This window comes from Delphinus delphis, chromosome 4 (assembly GCF_949987515.2).
Source record: "Delphinus delphis chromosome 4, mDelDel1.2, whole genome shotgun sequence".
NCBI classification, from domain to species: Eukaryota; Metazoa; Chordata; class Mammalia; order Artiodactyla; family Delphinidae; genus Delphinus; species Delphinus delphis.
Genome location: NC_082686.1, coordinates 3,777,815 through 3,794,411, shown reverse-complemented (window position 1 = coordinate 3,794,411; position 16,597 = coordinate 3,777,815). Strand labels below are relative to the sequence as shown.

Sequence of the window (16,597 nt, the reverse complement as noted above, 5' to 3'; positions counted from 1 at the left end):
CGTTTCTATTGACAGTTTGCAAAGTCATCAGTGAGCCTCCTTTAATGTTGATTCTTTAGAAGTGAAAAACAAAGCACATTAAACAGCTTGTTCGGCCCAGGCCTGGCCAGCTCCCAAGCAGGGGAGGCCTGTGTCCAGACGGGGTGATGCGCATCTCCACCGTTTGTCCCCTTCCAGCGACAAGTTTCTAACAGGGCCTGTTATTCATGCTCCAATCGCCACCTGGCCCAAGCCAGCCGTGCGCTGGGCACCGGGTGCGCTGTGCCTGGACGGACAGGGCTCTGGCCTCCCTCACAATCCCGGGAGCTGATGAGGGCACCAGTGACCACAGGGTCCTGCTGGGGAGAGGGTGGGGCAGCAGAAGGTCAGCGACCCCTGTGCTGAGACCTGAAATACTGACAGGAGTTCAATAAGGAGAAAGGTTAAATAATGTTGGAGACACAAGAAATGCCTTGTGGGAAGATACCACAGAGGAGAGAACACTGAATGTTTGAGCAATGGAAAGGAGACCGGTTTGGGGGTCAGGCAGAGAGTGCCTTCCCACTCTTACCAGCTGACTTAGACTGTGGCCACCGTGGGTGGTCAAGGAGCTTGAATTTTTGGGAGCAGCGCAGGAAGGGAGCTCATTATAGAATAAGGAAACTCCCAAGTCTTGTCACTTTGTTTACTTTTCAAGTTGCCACACCTCCTATACGAGTCAGAGCTATTAATAACATGTTCTAAGTTCACAGGACATTTTTTTTTTTTCTTCCCACAAAGACCACAAATTGTCCTACAGTCTCGGTCATTTGCATTTAAAACATTCCTCTGAAAAAAATCCTGGGGCAAAAGACTAAAGAGACAAACAACTCTGTTAACCCTCCCCACCCGGGGCCTGGGCCTGCTGGACAAGTCCAGAACGTGGCCCTCACTCTCAGAATGCTGTTCCCCGCACGTGGTCCCAACAGCCGCAGCCTTGGGAGGAAGGCGCTGTCCAGCCCACCCGGAGGGGGCAGGGGACCATGGGCACACTGGCTTCCATAGCTGGTGACCTGCTGTGGAAACGGCAACACTGGAGCCACCAGATGTGGACCACTGCTGGGGTGACTGTCGCCCCAAACCACTTTGTAAATGTTCATGTAAATAAATGCAGGGGAACCAAAGGGAAAACCTCAGCTGTTGCCTTTAAATAATACAGCATTAGTTCCCAGTCTGGTGACTGAGCCAGTTCCGGGAACTTTCTGTTCTCTGGGACCGAACCGCCATCAGATCAGCTGGAATTAGGTGTTTGCGATGGCAGAGTGGAGAGACGTGGGGTGAGGGGGACCTGACTGACTGACTGCTGGCTGGCTTACGGACACTGTGTGTACCCAGCAGCTTCTCACTAGTGAGGGGCTAGCTCGGGGAACTTGTGAACAATATAGGAAGCTCCCTGCGCCCCCAACAACTTCCTGAGTCTGAAGCGGGGGAGGGAGCAGGCATGTGTATTTTTTCAAAGCTCTCTAGGCAATTCGCCAGTGTTCCCCAAACACCTGGCATCAGCCCGACCAGCTGGCAGAGCAGCCGCGGTCTCCTCACCTGTCTCTCCAATTCACCATTCTAATTACTCAGAGTGAGGGTTACAATCCCAGGGGCCCTCTGACACAGGGAACCTGCAGTGCCACAGTCCCTGGTCATCCGGGGCCAAAGGAGACTCCACAAGCTACTGACCCACCCTCAGCTCCTAGGAGATAGGAGCCCCTTTGTTAGGGATGATGCATTAAACAATCGCACCCTTTTATCCTTTCTTGCTGGACCGCAACTAAAGGAAACATTTGGGTCTCAAAGTCAAGTCTGCTGCCCACAGGGGACCATGACTGCAGATGTGGATGGACCAGGAAAACCCCCCAGCCCAGGGTCTAGGTCAACCCTGGCAAGTCTCTCTAGCCCGTGGGCCTCAGTCTCGCCTTTCGGAGAAGCAAGAGGTGCTGCGAGAAGGGTTTAGGGTTCCTTGCAGTCCTAAAACACAAGCTGGAGTAAAACAGAATGGGAGGAGTCGCTCCATTCAGGAGAGAATCCCACCTCGCACGGAAGACGCTGGACATGCCTGAGTTACCGCCAATCCCCCAGCGCGATAGGCAGAGAAGTGGTCTCCTCCCGGGCCAGGGCAGACAGATAACAGGACAGGGTCGGGGCAGAAGGGGGACGCTAAGCTGTGGCTCGCCGGGCTGAGTGCGGGCTTGGAGGGTCAACCCTAATCGGGGATTAGTGGAAATCGTGTTGGAGGCAGGGCAGAGGGAGACTCCGCAGGGCTGGCTGCCAGGTCAGGACAGCCGCTAACGGAACACCAGGGACTGCTCACCCACGCTGTCATGAGTGTCGCGGTCGGGATGGCCCAGGACAGGGGAGAGGTATGCCAAGGCCAGGGCAGGAGTTACCCAGATCCTATCAGCCTGCAGAACGTTCCATCTGAATTCAAATCGAGCAACATTTCCAGGCACCAGGGAGAGCAAAGTGACGCCAGCAATTCCCTCCCCCCATCACACACACGCACACACACGTACACACGCACGCACACACGCACACACATGCACACACACGCGCGCGCACATACACACACACACACACACACACACACACGCACCTGACACCACAGTCAGACCCAGTCTACTGTCAGAGGAGACTCAGGGCTGCCTTGAGCTTAAACCCAGTACATTATTGCCCCTTCCGGGCAGGAGCTCTGGAAAAACTGGTGTCGAAGACTCTGCAGTGCATGGCGAATAGCAGAGAACGGAGAAGGTGCAAAGGAGCCAGATCTCTCCCCGCCCCCTGAGCCAAGGGCCCTCTCTCCTCCCACACGGATTCAAGTGAGTAGGGAGACAGGTTTGCCTCCGAAACCTTCAGGTATTTGCTTCAGTTCTCAGCCTTACCCGACCGGCTGCAGAAAAATTCCAGAGCAGGGATATCCTCCTTTCTCTCTGAGGGCTCCAGGCAAGAGGGTAATCTGGAAGCATTATATCGAAGGCAATCATAGTTTCTAAGCCAATCAGGAAATGTCACGAACACGGCAGAATGGTTTAAGCAGGACTGTCCCAGACTTACAGGAGGGAGGCTCGTGCCTCTGCCTGACCCTCTCAGGAGTCCCAGGGGGACGACCAGGACCCTACAGATCATTCGCCCCACACCAACACGCATGTTACAGCTCACGAAAGGCTGAGAAGCAGAATCAGTGGCCCATGTCACGCGCCCTGTCTCATCCAGCTGGGACAAGGCTTTCACCCGCTCACAACTCCAGCCTGCAGTGCACTCAGCCCCGGAACGCAGGCCCTGGACACCAGGTCAACCAGGGATCAATGACAGCAGCTTCGTGGGGAAACAAAGCTGTGTTTGCTCACATAGGTGAGGTCACGTGGCTTTAGGGGCTCCCACAAGAGGTGGGGTGGCCCCCCCGAAGAGCTGTCCGGTTCTGGCGGCCACGGCACGGACTCCAGGCACCGAGGCAGACGGCAGTCAAATGACCTTGAAGGCTTTTTTCATCCAAAGGTTACGGTTATTTTTTTTTTCCCCAGGGTTCAGAACACGGTCTTTTGTTGGATTTATGCTCATTCACACTCAAAGCTATTTTGTTTTTTAAACCCGTGGCTATGTGAGTCAGTCAAGGCCATGCGCAAAGACCACACAGAGGGCCCACCGTGGAATATTTTGAAGGTTGATGGTCCAGACACACAGCATTCACTATTTCCAAAGCGAAGCACCACAGGCTTCTCCACTGAGTTCCCAAGCAGGTGGCGGAATGCGGTACACCTGGGAGCCATCAGGACAGGCGAAGACTGGGAGGTACCCCAAACCCCCCAGGCCCCCATTCCTCCTATGGAACACCTAGAAATAGCAGACGCCAGGAGCTTGTCATTAAACCAAGATGTCTTAGAAGCAAAAATAAGTCACCCAGTCATTAACCAGACAAGAAACATAACCACAGGAGCATGAGGTAGCAGAGCTCCGTCATAAGCCCCTGAGCTTTGAGGTAGGAGATAGGTGGGTTCAAATCCCAGCTCTGCCACCCACAGGCTGTGTGACCTTGGGCGGATCACTTAACCTTTCCAGGCCTCAGTTTCCCCACCTGTAAAATGTTGACAACGCCTCTGTTGCAGGAATTGCGAGGATTCAGAGATGACAGACGTACCTGAAGCCCCCAGTACATGTCTGGCGAGTGGCTAGCCCTCAACGGTCACTAATTTTAAATGCCAAGGAATGCAAACCTTCTGGAAATAACACGCTGGGCGAAATTCAGCTCTGTACGTGGAAGCATATTTGGTTCACAGTTATTCAGGTGCAAACGCAGTTCGGTGTCCACCTGAATACGGGAATCCACCTGGGACGCCAGGAAAGGCAAGTATGAGCCTGAAGGGGAAGGGGCACCCCGAAAAGTCTCTCCAACAGCCAGTCTGTCCCTCCAGTGGAGCCTAGGGCCTGGCACACCTCACGTCTGGTTAATAAAATCGAATCATTTTGTCTTGATTCCCCATCAAGGGTCCTCCAGTCTTCAGGGTCTTTCTCCTAACTTTCAAGGATGCTCTGCCCCTCGAATCAGTCAAGGGCTGTGGCGAGCCTCCAGGGAAGGAGAGCTCTGCTCTGAACCCGCGCCCCGAGATCACCGCGCCCGACCCCGCAGCATGACCGGCCCTCACGGAAACTCACCGCTCTCCGTTTGGCCTCATCGTTCAGGGCGGCCACCCAGGCGGCCTGCCACTGCTTCCTCCAGATGCTCAGCGTCACGATCCAGGCGAGCAGCGCATCCGGCTCGGGGCGCTGGCCCTCGCCGGGCTCCGCCGCCCGCCTCGGGGAGCGGGGTCGCGCCCTGGCCAGCGCCCACTGCGCCAGGTACAGGCCCACAGTGCCCAAGGCCACGACGAAGAGCGCCACCAAGCCCAGCCACTGGACCTCACCGAGCCACGAGTCCAGGCGGGACATGGTGATGGCGCATACCCGGCGCGCCTCGCCCCAACTTCCCAGGCAGCCCCTGGCCGGGCGCACAGCCCGCGGGCGGCGAGCTCAGGACATCAGCTCGCGGCCGGCCGGGGCTCGCGGGGGGCGGGGAGGGGGCGCGGCGGGCGGATCCAGGCGGCTGGCGACGCGGGCCCCGGGCGCCGAGAGGCCGGCGGGCAGGGTGAGCGGGAGGAAAAGCCCAGCCGCCTCACGACGGCCACGGCCCGGGACTGCGCCTCCCCTAGCAAATGGGGACGCGGCGTCCCGCGTTCCCGACTCGGGCGTCTGGTAGTTCCCGGGGCCGTGGCCGGGCGCCTTTCCTCCAGCGCGCCGCCCCAGGCGTCCCGCCCGCGGCCCAGCGGCGGCCGGAGGAGGGGCGGGGCCGCGGGGCGGGGGAAGGGGCGCGGCCTGCGGGGTGGGGCGGGGGCGGGGCGGGGCCTGGGCCTTCCCTGAGCCCGGGTCGTCCCCGCCGCTCCCGGCTCCCGGCTTCCCGCAGCCCGCCCCGCCCGCCCCTTGAAAGGCCCAGCGCCCAGCTCCCCTGCCGACCCCGCCCCCGCTGCGGCCTCGGCCCCCGCCGGCCGTGTGCGCGCGCCGCCTGCCACCTCCGGCGCCTTCGCCCGGACCATGGCTGCGCGGTGGCCGCGTGTGCGCCCGGCGCTGCATCCTCCTGCGCGGACCTGTCTCCGGCGTGGAGACGCGAAAGCGCGGGACTTTCCAATTAGTCAGCCCAACCCCAGGGCTACAGTGGGGCGGGCTGGCGGGGCTTCCGTGAGCCTGTGTGCGCGTGTGTGCACGCGTGTGCGTGCATGTGTGTGCGCGCGCCTGTGCGTGTGAAAGGGTGATTTCTAGGATCGCCATCTGCCCACCAGCAAAAGACAGTTGTCCGGTTTTAACATACTTGGAAAGCCCCTAGAAATCCACCACTCGCACCCTAAGTCTGGAACCTCGCTTTAAGAGCTGCCATGATCACTCCTGGGAGGGTCTCAGGAAAATGCCCATTAAGAAGTTTGTGTGTGCGCATGTGTGTGGCGCGCTCCCTGCGCCCCTCACCTTGCAGTCAGCCCCTGTCATTAGGCAACGCCTCAAAACACTAGCCTGAGATTCTCCAAGGCCTAATGCAAAGCCTGAATCATAAAATAGTAATTTGCTTGTAGTTCTGCGGCTGTATGAAAGGGATTTGACCTTGAATTGGGTTGGTTAGACCTGAGCACTTAGCCTTCTCTTACCTAGCCAGGGTCTGCCTGTCTGGTTGGTAACATCAGTGAGGATTCTGGCCCCGACACTGCAGCAGAGGGTCCTCACTGGCTCCTCCCCAGCCCCTCCCTCTGCCACGGCAGTGGGTAAAGAGAAGCCTTCCAACCTGGCTCAGAGGGGAGATTGCTAAGGAGACGGACTAGTCGGGCCGATGGAGGTTAGGGTCTGGATCTGGTTCAGAGGCTAATGGCATTTATTGACAGCTATTTCGTGAAAACCCTGGGAGCAGTAGAACAAAGAGAACCACAGATGCTGTGACGAATCTGCCCTGGATACCAAGTACTGAAGAGGAGGGTGAGGTGCCGGGCTGGAAAGGGGGAGGTTGGATGTAATGGCATTTGAAGAAGTGTGTGTGTGCAAAGTCCCTGAGGCCTGCATGTAGCTCAGTACCCTAAGCCCTAGAGTGTGGGCCCTCACAGGAGAGGGTATTTCTAGCTTAGAGACTGGAGGCCAGGAGATGAAGGTGAGTGAGGGTTTGTTTTTTTTTTTAATTTATTTTATTGAAGCATAGTTGATTTACAATGTTGTGTTAATTTCTGCTGTACAACAGGGTGATTCTGTTATACGTATATACATTCTTTTTCACATTCTTCCCCATTACGTTTTATCCCAGGAGGTTGACTATAGTTCCCTGTGCTCTACAGCAGGACCTTGTTTATGGGGTGGGCGAGTCTACAGCAGTAGAGGGTGAAGGAGTTGACACCCGAGGGCCCGATTTTCTTTGAGAAGGAGGAAGGGATTGGGAGGTAGGTGGACTGACAGCCCTAGTGGGGAACAGGACCAGGGCTGGCAGGGAGGGGAATTCATCAGGTTGCCCAGGCGAGCTGGGGCCGGGGAGAACCAGCCCTTACTAGGCAGGTCTGATATTAGAAAGTGGAAATAGAATGATCCTATCAACTTCCTGCGAGTTATCTATCCTTTAAACTGTAAGTCGTCCTTCAGCCCCCAGGCTGTAAAGGATTTGGGAGGAGTTGCTCTGCTTTTCTCAGAAATCTCTTCTTATTTGGAAGAAACATCTTAATATTTTCTGACCTGTAGCCAGATCTATGCAGTTGAATAATCCAAGTCATGCTGGCCCCGTTGCCAGAATAACCTGGATAACCGGATACCCAGGGCTCCTCGTCTCCCTGTTCGACGGTGAGTGCAGGTGTGCGCATGTGCGATGCCTAGCATGGCTGTGTGGCAGGTAGGAGACAGCCGTCCCCAGCCCGTGTGACTGGTGGAACCAGTTTCATTCCTCTGCGGCGGTGTCTCCGACGCATGCTCACCCCACTGGCACATTTAGGGGCTTTGTCACACACTGTAAACTAACAACCACCCAGGGTTTAGAATTTGTCACACTGCTGTAAGTTTTTCCAAAGGGAAGGTAAACATATAAATATTGAACTACTTCTGTGTAGAAGCCAAGTGAGGGGAAATGAGGAACGTCATGGGCTTACAGGAAAATGCAGTTGGCCAAAACGTGCAATAGGAAGGAACTAAAACACCTTGTAAACCTACGGAAGAGAACAGACTCCCTTTACTTCTGCTCCGGTGCCCAATCCCATTCATCCACTGCCTGGAGTGGATACTGGACAGCTCAGTCTCCAGGAAGAGTAGCATTTCACCACTGTCACACATGGTGACAGTCCCTGCTCCTAGTATGTTGCCCTCTCCTCCACCCCGTGTCCCTTCAACCCCAGGAGCCAGACTGCAGCTCTGCCCAGGAAGGACACTCGCTGTCACCCACCAGACCTTCCAATGGATTGGGGTCCATCACACTCTACACCGGCGGTCTGCTGCTTTTAACCAGTCCTCAGAGGAAACTACCATGCTTTGAATCCTCCAAGCACTCGCACTGAGCTTCTGTGAGCAGGTGGGGCTGGGGTCTAGGGTCTGGGTGCAGGGGAGGGGCCCACGGGTGCCAGTCACTCATACTGTGGCCCAAGGGAAACCATCTTCACATCAACCTACTGGATCGCCCAGAGGCAGCCACCTGCCTGGAATTCTCTGGAAGGCATGACTCTGAACCTGAGACCAGGTGGGTCCCATTACTGCATGAGGAGACAGCAGAAACTATGTTTCCAAATTCCGCTCTGGAATGTTCCACAGTAACTGGTTGTGAGCCTGCACACACGAAACAGGAGTAAAGGCTCCTTGTTCCCTTTGGTGGTTCATCTCTGTGTCTTCCGTGGAAAGATTTTTTTTTAATCTTCTTCTTTTTTATTATTATTATTTTTTTTATTGGAGTTCAGTTGCTTTACAATATGGTGTTAGTTTCTGCTGTACAGCAAAGTGAGTCATCTATACGTATACACATATCCCCTCTTTTTTGGATTTCCTTCCCATTTAGGTCACCTCAGAGCACTGAGTAGAGTTCCCTGTGCTATACAGTAGGTTCTCACTAGTTATCTGTTTTATACATGGTGTCAATCCCCATCTCCCAATTCCTCCCACCCACCCCCTTCCCCCTTGGTATCCACACGTTTGTTCTCTACATCTGTGTCTCTATTTCTGCTTTGCCGACAGGCTCACCTGTACCATTTTTCTAGATTCCACATATAGGCATTTAATATACGATATTTGTTTTTCTCTTTCTGACTTACTTCACTCTGTATGACAGTCTCTAGGTCTATCTACGTCTCTGCCACTGGCACAATTTCTTTCCTTTTTATGGCTGAGTAATATTCTGTGGAAGTATTTTAATGTTTCCCTCTACCAAGCCCAGGAGGTTCTATGATGATGTTACATTTTTTTAAATTAATAAATATGTCTAGTGTCATATATGTTTCATAACTACAAACAAAGTTATACTTGTCAATACTAGAAAATATCCATTATCATTGAACCAGATATTCATATGGGCTTTTAAAAATACTTAACAAAAAATTGGGATAGATACTTAAACACTTACCAACAGTGTCATTGAGTTTCCAGTTCCAATCTTACATTTCGAGAAGAGGAAAAGGGCAGATCTAGTTTGTCTCTGACGTGGTAGAGATGCTTCTCCCTCACGCTGCAGCCATCTGCGTGACTGTGAGGAAGATGATTGCCTGAACCATCACCTTGTGCCCGCACTGCCCCAATGGACCGATGGACCGGAGCCTGGGCCCCAGCGGGGCTGTGATGGGTGACCTGGGAAGACAAACACGCAGCTTCCTCTGGCAGTGCTTGATGGAAGACATTCCGAGAATTCCTTCTTAGCAAAACGCTTTTGAGATTTGGATCTGCGCCCACGCCCTCAGCAGTGGGGTCCGTGGGGACATTTGACCCAATCTCCTAGGCTGCATTGGCAGGACTTAGTCATTTCCACAGTCGGAGGCTCGGGGGCTGGGGGCCATTTCCTGTTGTGCCTAAGGGTCGGGGGGGGGGGGGGGGTGGGTGGACAGGGCGGTGGTGGGGGGGGGGAATGCAGGGAGCCTGCTCCAGGCATTAGAGGCCTTGGATCCTCTTGCTGGTTATTTTCAAGGTTTTGTGATGCTTTCCCTGGGAGAAAGGCAGCACCTCTGCATAACTGTCTTAACCCCAAATCACAGCATCACGACGGCTGTGAGAAAGTTTTCTGAGTCTGAAGTTCAGACCACACGCAAGTCGCCCCGGCTGCGTGAGATGGAGATATGGTCTGTCCTGCATGCCCCCTCTGCGAGGTCATAACTGCGCCTGGGAGTGGGTCTCCCCACATGCAGCTGGTGTGGCTGGGTGGCTGCAGGCACTCACAGCAGGCACACTGGGGAGCCGCTCCACTTGAGGGGCTCGCTTAATTTTCATGGCCATGTGAAGGATGGCATCATCCCGTGTTAAAGGTGAGGAAGCTGAGTTCAGAGAGGCTGAGTCACTTGCTCAGGGCCACACAGCGAGAAAATGGCAGCGCCAGAGGCGGCCCCCAGGTGCTGTTGACCCCAAAGCCCGTGTTCTTTCCATCAACTATTATAAAGCAAACAAATTCTGCTAAAAACAGAAACATGTTAAAAGCTGGACATGAAGGCGTCCCATTTCTCATGTGCTCCGGCGAAGATCTGTCTAAAGAAGATGAATTGCCTTTTGTGTTTTGAAGTCCGGGAGACACGGATTCTTTCAAACCCAGAGGGGAAGGAAGTTCATTCAGGGGTCATTCATACAAGAGGGACTTGTGGCGCTTCTGCTGTGTCCCAAGCCCTTTCTGGGGAAGATGGCAGGGAAGTCAGCCAGCCATCCTGCGCTGCCCATCAAGGAGGGCCCGAGCCCCTGCCCCCAGCCCCCGCAGGGCCTGCCAGGCTGTCCACCTCCCACCCAGAGGCGAGCAGTCACAGGATGTGCCCTCACTCCCCCTGGTGATGGCCACTGAGGAGCCTGAGTCATCGGTGATTCAGGCGGGGCGGCCTGGGGGGCGGGGGCAGAGGCAGGGCCTGGCAGCCTAGAGCCTGCCCTGGGCCACCCTGATGACGCAGTCCGGGTGACTCTGTGTCCACACCGGGTGGATGGAGGAATGTGATGCAGATGGCAGCTCCATGGCAGCCAGGTGGCTCAGTTAAGCCTCCTGTGTAACTACCCAACGGCAAGGGGATCTGGCAAGTTTGCTTGCACCCGAGGCGGGGACCTACATTGTGAATGAAAATATTTGACCTCGTATTTTTTTATACACTGAAAAAGTCCTTCGGAGGAGGCAGTCACCTACAGGGTATGTTTTCCATGACTCGAAAGAATGCTGCCCTGCACCTGTCCACTGAAGTCTGAAGTCACGCTGTCGGAGAGTCAGATGTATCCGCAGTGTAGAGGTCAAGCTCTTGGGGGGTTGGGGGGGGCGGCCTGGCGGGAGGGCGTGCCAAGGAAGAGAGAGACGAACTCCCTGAAGACAGGCATCGCCCCCTCCCCCAACCTCGCTGGGACTTTGCCGTGGATGCATCTGAGACTCCAACTGGAGGCGGCCACCGTGCGGTCTTCTTGCTGGGTACAGGCTCCTGGGCACCAAGGGGGCACTGCTCCGTCCTTCTCAGAACCCTTGGGATCTGCTTCTAAGTCCCCCTGACCTGGCATTCCGGGCGCTGACTTCAGAAAAACGCGGACTTGATGTACGGGATGGTGCAGCCGCGCGAGGGCGCTCTCATGGCTGCTCCCAAGCCCAGCAAGCTGGAGGGAGGGCCGGGGCTCAGCCAGCCCATGCGAGACCTCGGAAAGCTTCTCCCATCCCCCATCAAGGCACGTGCCTATAATTAATATTTTGCCTTCATTCTGGCCCCAAATTTTCCTTTGTGCTATGTATTTTTTTGAAAAAGCCTTACTGGCACAAGGATACAGGCAAGAAAATAACAGGAGGAATATTTAGTCTCTTTAGGAGTTAAAGGAAACCACTATTAAACGGCTTTTTAAAACAACCCAAAGACACCTACTTACCTACAAAGAATTGATGTTCTAATTACAAATGATTATTATCTATTCCAGCGGCTCACCGAGCAGTCCAATAAGACAAAGTGAACAATTTTGCTGGTCTGGAAAATACTGGAGTCTGGAAACAATTGATCTAGGGAGTAAAAGAGGAAAACACAAATGCCTTCTGTTTGCCTAGCTCTCTGCGATGATTCCTATAGCAAGTAACTCAGCAAGGACCGCTTGGCTTGAGCAAAGCTAGACCTGGAATCCAGGTGTTCTCTGTGTGGTCCTTCCCGCTACAGCTGTGGGCCATCCCTGTGCAATTAAAGAGCGATTCTTCACACAGATTTATTGCAATGTCTCATTTTTCACCGATTCTGATGGAGTCGTCATCTTCCCTTGCCACTCGGGGTGGAAGGTGTAACTAACTGTACCTGTGAACACCTGAGATCGTCACATGCATCTCCTGTTGCATCATTTCCTGCAGAGTCACCTTCCAGAAGCTCTGCCAGCTGCCTCTCCGGGGGCCCCACTGAGCCCAGGGACCGGGCAGCCAGCAGAGCTGGGGTGGGGAGGGAGACAACCCTGCGATTCCAGCTTCCCTCCACGTCCACTCCAATCGGCTTGACTCTCCTTGAGTTAAGGTGGGGGGGGGCGGGGGTCACAAGGATGAAGCAGGAACTCTATGGAGGGAAGCAACTGAACCCTTACCCTTCAGGCTCTTCCCCAGGTGACGGGAAGAAGGCAGCTGATGGGTCCCAGCAGGAGAAACAGTCCCGCCTCAGCCCCACCCTTTCTGTTTGTGCAAACACACAATAATCTGCCTCGAGGGTGTTGGCGGCACTGCAACTCCTGATTATTCATACATATACTGTTTTTTAATATTTCTTCTTTATTGAAGTATTGTTGACTTACAGTGTTTCAGGTGTACAGCAAGTGATTCAGTTATATATATGTGTATATATATATATATATATATTTTCTTTCGGATTCTTTTTCATTACGGATTATTACAAGATATTGAATATAGTTCCCTGTGCCATACAGTAGATCCTTGTTGTTTATCTGTTTTATATATAGTACTGTAGTGTGTATCTGTTAATCCCAAACTCCTACTGTACGCCTCCCCCCTTTCCCCTTTGGTGACCATAAGTTTGTTTTCTATGTCTGTGAGTCTGTATCTGTTTTGCAAATGAGTTCATTTGTATCTTTTTTTTAGATTCCACATATAAGTGATATATGATATTTGTCTTTCCCTGACTTATTTCGCTTAGTATGATCATCTCTAGGTCCATCCATGTTGCTGCAAATGGCATTATTTCATTCTTTTTTTATGGCTAATATTCCATTTTACATATATCTATATCTATATCTATATATATCACATCTTTATCCAGTCCTCTGTCAATGGGCATATAGGTTGCTTCCACGTCTTGGCTATTGTAAGTAGTGTTGCTATGAACATTGGGGTGCCCATCTCTTTTCAAATTAGAGTTATCATTTCCAGATATATGGCCAGGAGTGGGATGGTTGGATCATAGGGTGACTCTATTTTTAGTTTTTTAAGGAACTTCCATACTGTTCTCCATACTGTCTGTCTCAATTTACATTCCCACCAACAGTGCAGGAGGGTTCCCTTTTCTCCACACCCTCTCCAGCATTTATTGTTTGTAGACTTTTGATGATGGCCATTCTGACCGGCGTGAGGTGATACCTTATTATAGTTTTGATTTGCATTTCTCTAATAATGAGCAATGTTGAGCATCTTTTCATGTGCCTGTCGGCCATCTTCATACATATATCGTTTTAACGCCATGCTTCTGTGTCCAGTACGATGGGGGGAAAAATACACGGAGAACCGTCCTGCCTCCACACGTGGAAGAATGCCGCGGGGAGTGACACCTGCTGCCTTTCAAACGCACGGCCCAGCTTGACCGGAAAACAGCCAGAGTCCGAGGCTTCCCCAGAGGAATAGGAAGAAGCCCAGGGTGACTTCCCGTGCAGGCACCGGGACAGGGCAGCGCAGGCTCTGAGGTCTTTGTCACCAAGGAGCTGGGGGTTTAAGGCCACAGGGGAGCAGGTGAATAAGAGTAGGTAGAAATGAGGCCCCTCCCCCCTTTGAAGGAGAAGCAGAAAAAGAATGTTCTGGGGGGAAAGGATGATGACAAGGAAGCTAGTCTACATTTATATTAAGTGCGTGATCTCACAAATCCATGCAGACATTTCTATAAGAGGGTTGTCACCTGTGACGCCCAGGGCAGTTGCAGAGACCTCTCACACGGTGACGTCATTCATCATTATCCCGAAGACCCTCGGCTACACTGCTTCACGGAACATAGATTCATAGTGAACAGAATCTCTGAGAAAGTTGTCAGCTGAAACCACCCAGAATCTTAGCCAATACGATGGAGCATAGACTAATCCAGGGTAAAAATGACTGGAGGCTCCTTAAAGGGAATCGAGACCATGAAGAAGGAAGAAGACGCGTTTTGATTTTAGCCCTCACAATGCTATGAGGTACACACGAGTACCCGCATTTTGGGGTAGGGGCCTCCAGTCCAGAGGGCCCTGCCTTTACTACGGACACAGCTGAGCAGTCGTGGGTGTGTCCAGGGCCCTGCTGCTCCCACACTGCCCCCTGCTCACTGAGAACAGCCTTGGGGAAGAGACGTGACCAGGAGCAGCGAACCTCACACATCGGCCCCCCCGGATGCACCCTTGGGACCCCTACACACCGGCCTCCCCCGGATGTGCACCCTCGGGACCCCTCGGTCTTTAGTCCGAGCTGTTGTAAAGGGCTGGTTGACGTTATTTGCTCCAATGATAAAGGCCCGCATATTCATTCAAAAAATATCATCAAAGCTGCTCTCAAGTGCAAAAGTGCACAGGCTTCACCGGGCGGGCTCCAGATGGCGGAGTTGTTTATGCATCGCTGTTCAAATGCAGTATCCACCTCGCCCGGGGAGTATTTTGCCTTTTTATTTGTAAAGTTGATCTAAGAAGTTATGCAAACTTGAAAGAACAGAAAAGAGATGTGGTCTATGTGAAGTTCTGTCGCTGCCAGTGGCAGGTCTAGTGTGGAAATGTGCCCCTCTGAGGGGCAGACCGATGGGGAACTGTCCTGCTCTGTGTCCTGCTCTGAGGTCCAGAAATGATGGATGAGAGTGACCCAGATGCTGTCTCCTCACCGAAGTTTCCCCTCCCTCCCGGGACGAGGTAGGGAGTAGTACACCGTGGGAGATGCTTCCTGACGCTGGGTTTATGAGATTGAAAGATTCTGGTTAGAGGTGGTGACAAAAAGAACATCCTTTTTTGCTGGGGAGAGCTAGACCGGTCATCTCTGAATGTGGTAAGTGAGAGTCCTGGACCAGGGGGACAACCAAGGAGGCCATTAACGGAATTGTCCTCGTGCATGAGGCCAAGTGGCAGAGCTGGTCCACCCATCGTTTTTAATGAGCTCTGTCCCGAGAAGGCCAAGGAAAGAGGGAGCAGGTGGGAGAGATGATGCCAGGTGAGCCTGGAGGGAACCTCTCCTTCCTGTAGCTCTGGGACCAGCCACAAGAAGGCAAGGACTCCAATCAGCTGAAACGACAGGGGAGACTCAAATGTCCATTGATAGATGAACGGATCAACAAAGGGGTCTACCCATACCACGGAATAGCATTCAGCCACGAAAAGGACTGAAGTAGTGACACATGCTACCACGTGGATGAACCTTAACTCGTGATGCGAAGTGGAGGAAGCCAGACACGAAAGGCCACATAGAGTGTGACTGCCTTGATATGAAATGTCCAGAACAGGCAAATGCATAGAGACGGAAAACAGATTTCAGTGGATGCCAGGGGCTGGGCGTGGGGAGGAACGCAGGCTGACTCCTAATGGTTATGGGTTCCCTCCTGGAATGGTGAAGACGTCCTGAAATTAGGGTGATGGTCGCATAACATTGTGAAGGTGTTAAACGCCACCAAATTGTCCACTGTAAACTGGTGACTTTGATGTTATGGGAACTTTACCTTTAGTAAAGAAAAATCATAGTGAATGAATTAAAAGGAGAACATAGTAACCTACCCACGGTCAGTGATGGTTCTCTTTGTTAAACACGATCGAAGAAAGCGCAAAGGGAAGAGTCGCTCATTCATTCAGGCAACTCATGCTTACCGAGCACTTACTTTGTTGGGGAGGTAACATACAAACACGATTTAAAATGTTTATGCAGGGCTTCCCTGGTGGCGCAGTGGTTGAGAGTCCGCCTGCCGATGCAGTGGACGCGGGTTCGTGCCCCGGTCCGGGAAGATCCCACATACCGCGGAGCGGCTGGGCCCGTGAGCCATGGCCGCTGAGCCTGCGCGTCCGGAGCCTGTGCTCCGCAACGGGAGAGGCCACAGCAGTGAGAGGCCAGCGTATCACAAAAAAAAAAAAAAAAAAAAATGTTTATGCAACGACAGAAATATTCCCACCCTCCGACTTCTCTATCTGTGCTCCAGTGGCATCATTTTCTCTCACAAATACACCAGAATCATCCTTACCAGCCTTGCTTCTCCAACCCTGATCCCATCCCATCCGGTGGGTCAGAACCAAAATCCCATCGTTTTCGGTCTAAATGCAGCTTCTTGCTTCCCTCCTCCTGGAACCCGTCTTCAGGGCTCTCTAGCCGGTCCGCCCGCGGCTGTGTCGCTTTCTCCTCCATGCCACCCTGCTCCTACCATCTGACCGCCTGCTGTAGCTACCTGCTCCCCACCTCATGCGCCTTCCAGGCTGGGTGACTTGACACTTTTCCTGACCTTCCTTGAGCTCACCTTCCCTCGCAAAGCGGACACGTGGATGCCTGGCTCACCGGGCCGCTGGGGGGCCTGGAGACCCCAGCAGGGGTAGAGCTCCTGTACAGTGCTGTACAGAGAGTCAGCCATTGTCCATGACTTCCCAGTGCCCCCAGGATTACTTCTGCACTGAGGGCACCGTGTTCCCTCCAGGCACATGCTCAGTCCCCCTCCACTGCCGATTCCCCCGACCGGTCCTCCTCCAGGTTATAGCCCTCGGCCTGTGCTCCCCGCACGGCGTCCCTCCCACGTGGTGT

At 53.4% G+C, this 16,597-nt stretch overlaps 1 protein-coding gene across 1 annotated transcript in view; it reads right to left on the bottom strand.

The window, feature by feature from the left end:
* The window catches only part of C2CD2 (C2 calcium dependent domain containing 2), a 59,290-nt gene extending 53,984 nt beyond the window's left edge, over positions 1-5,306 (bottom strand). The window contains exon 1 of the mRNA XM_060010281.1: positions 4,657-5,306. Within this exon, the coding sequence (XP_059866264.1) occupies positions 4,657-4,929 (273 nt within the window). The 5' untranslated portion in view covers positions 4,930-5,306. The remainder of the gene's footprint in view (positions 1-4,656) is intronic.
* Positions 5,307-16,597: the final 11,291 nt, after the last annotated feature.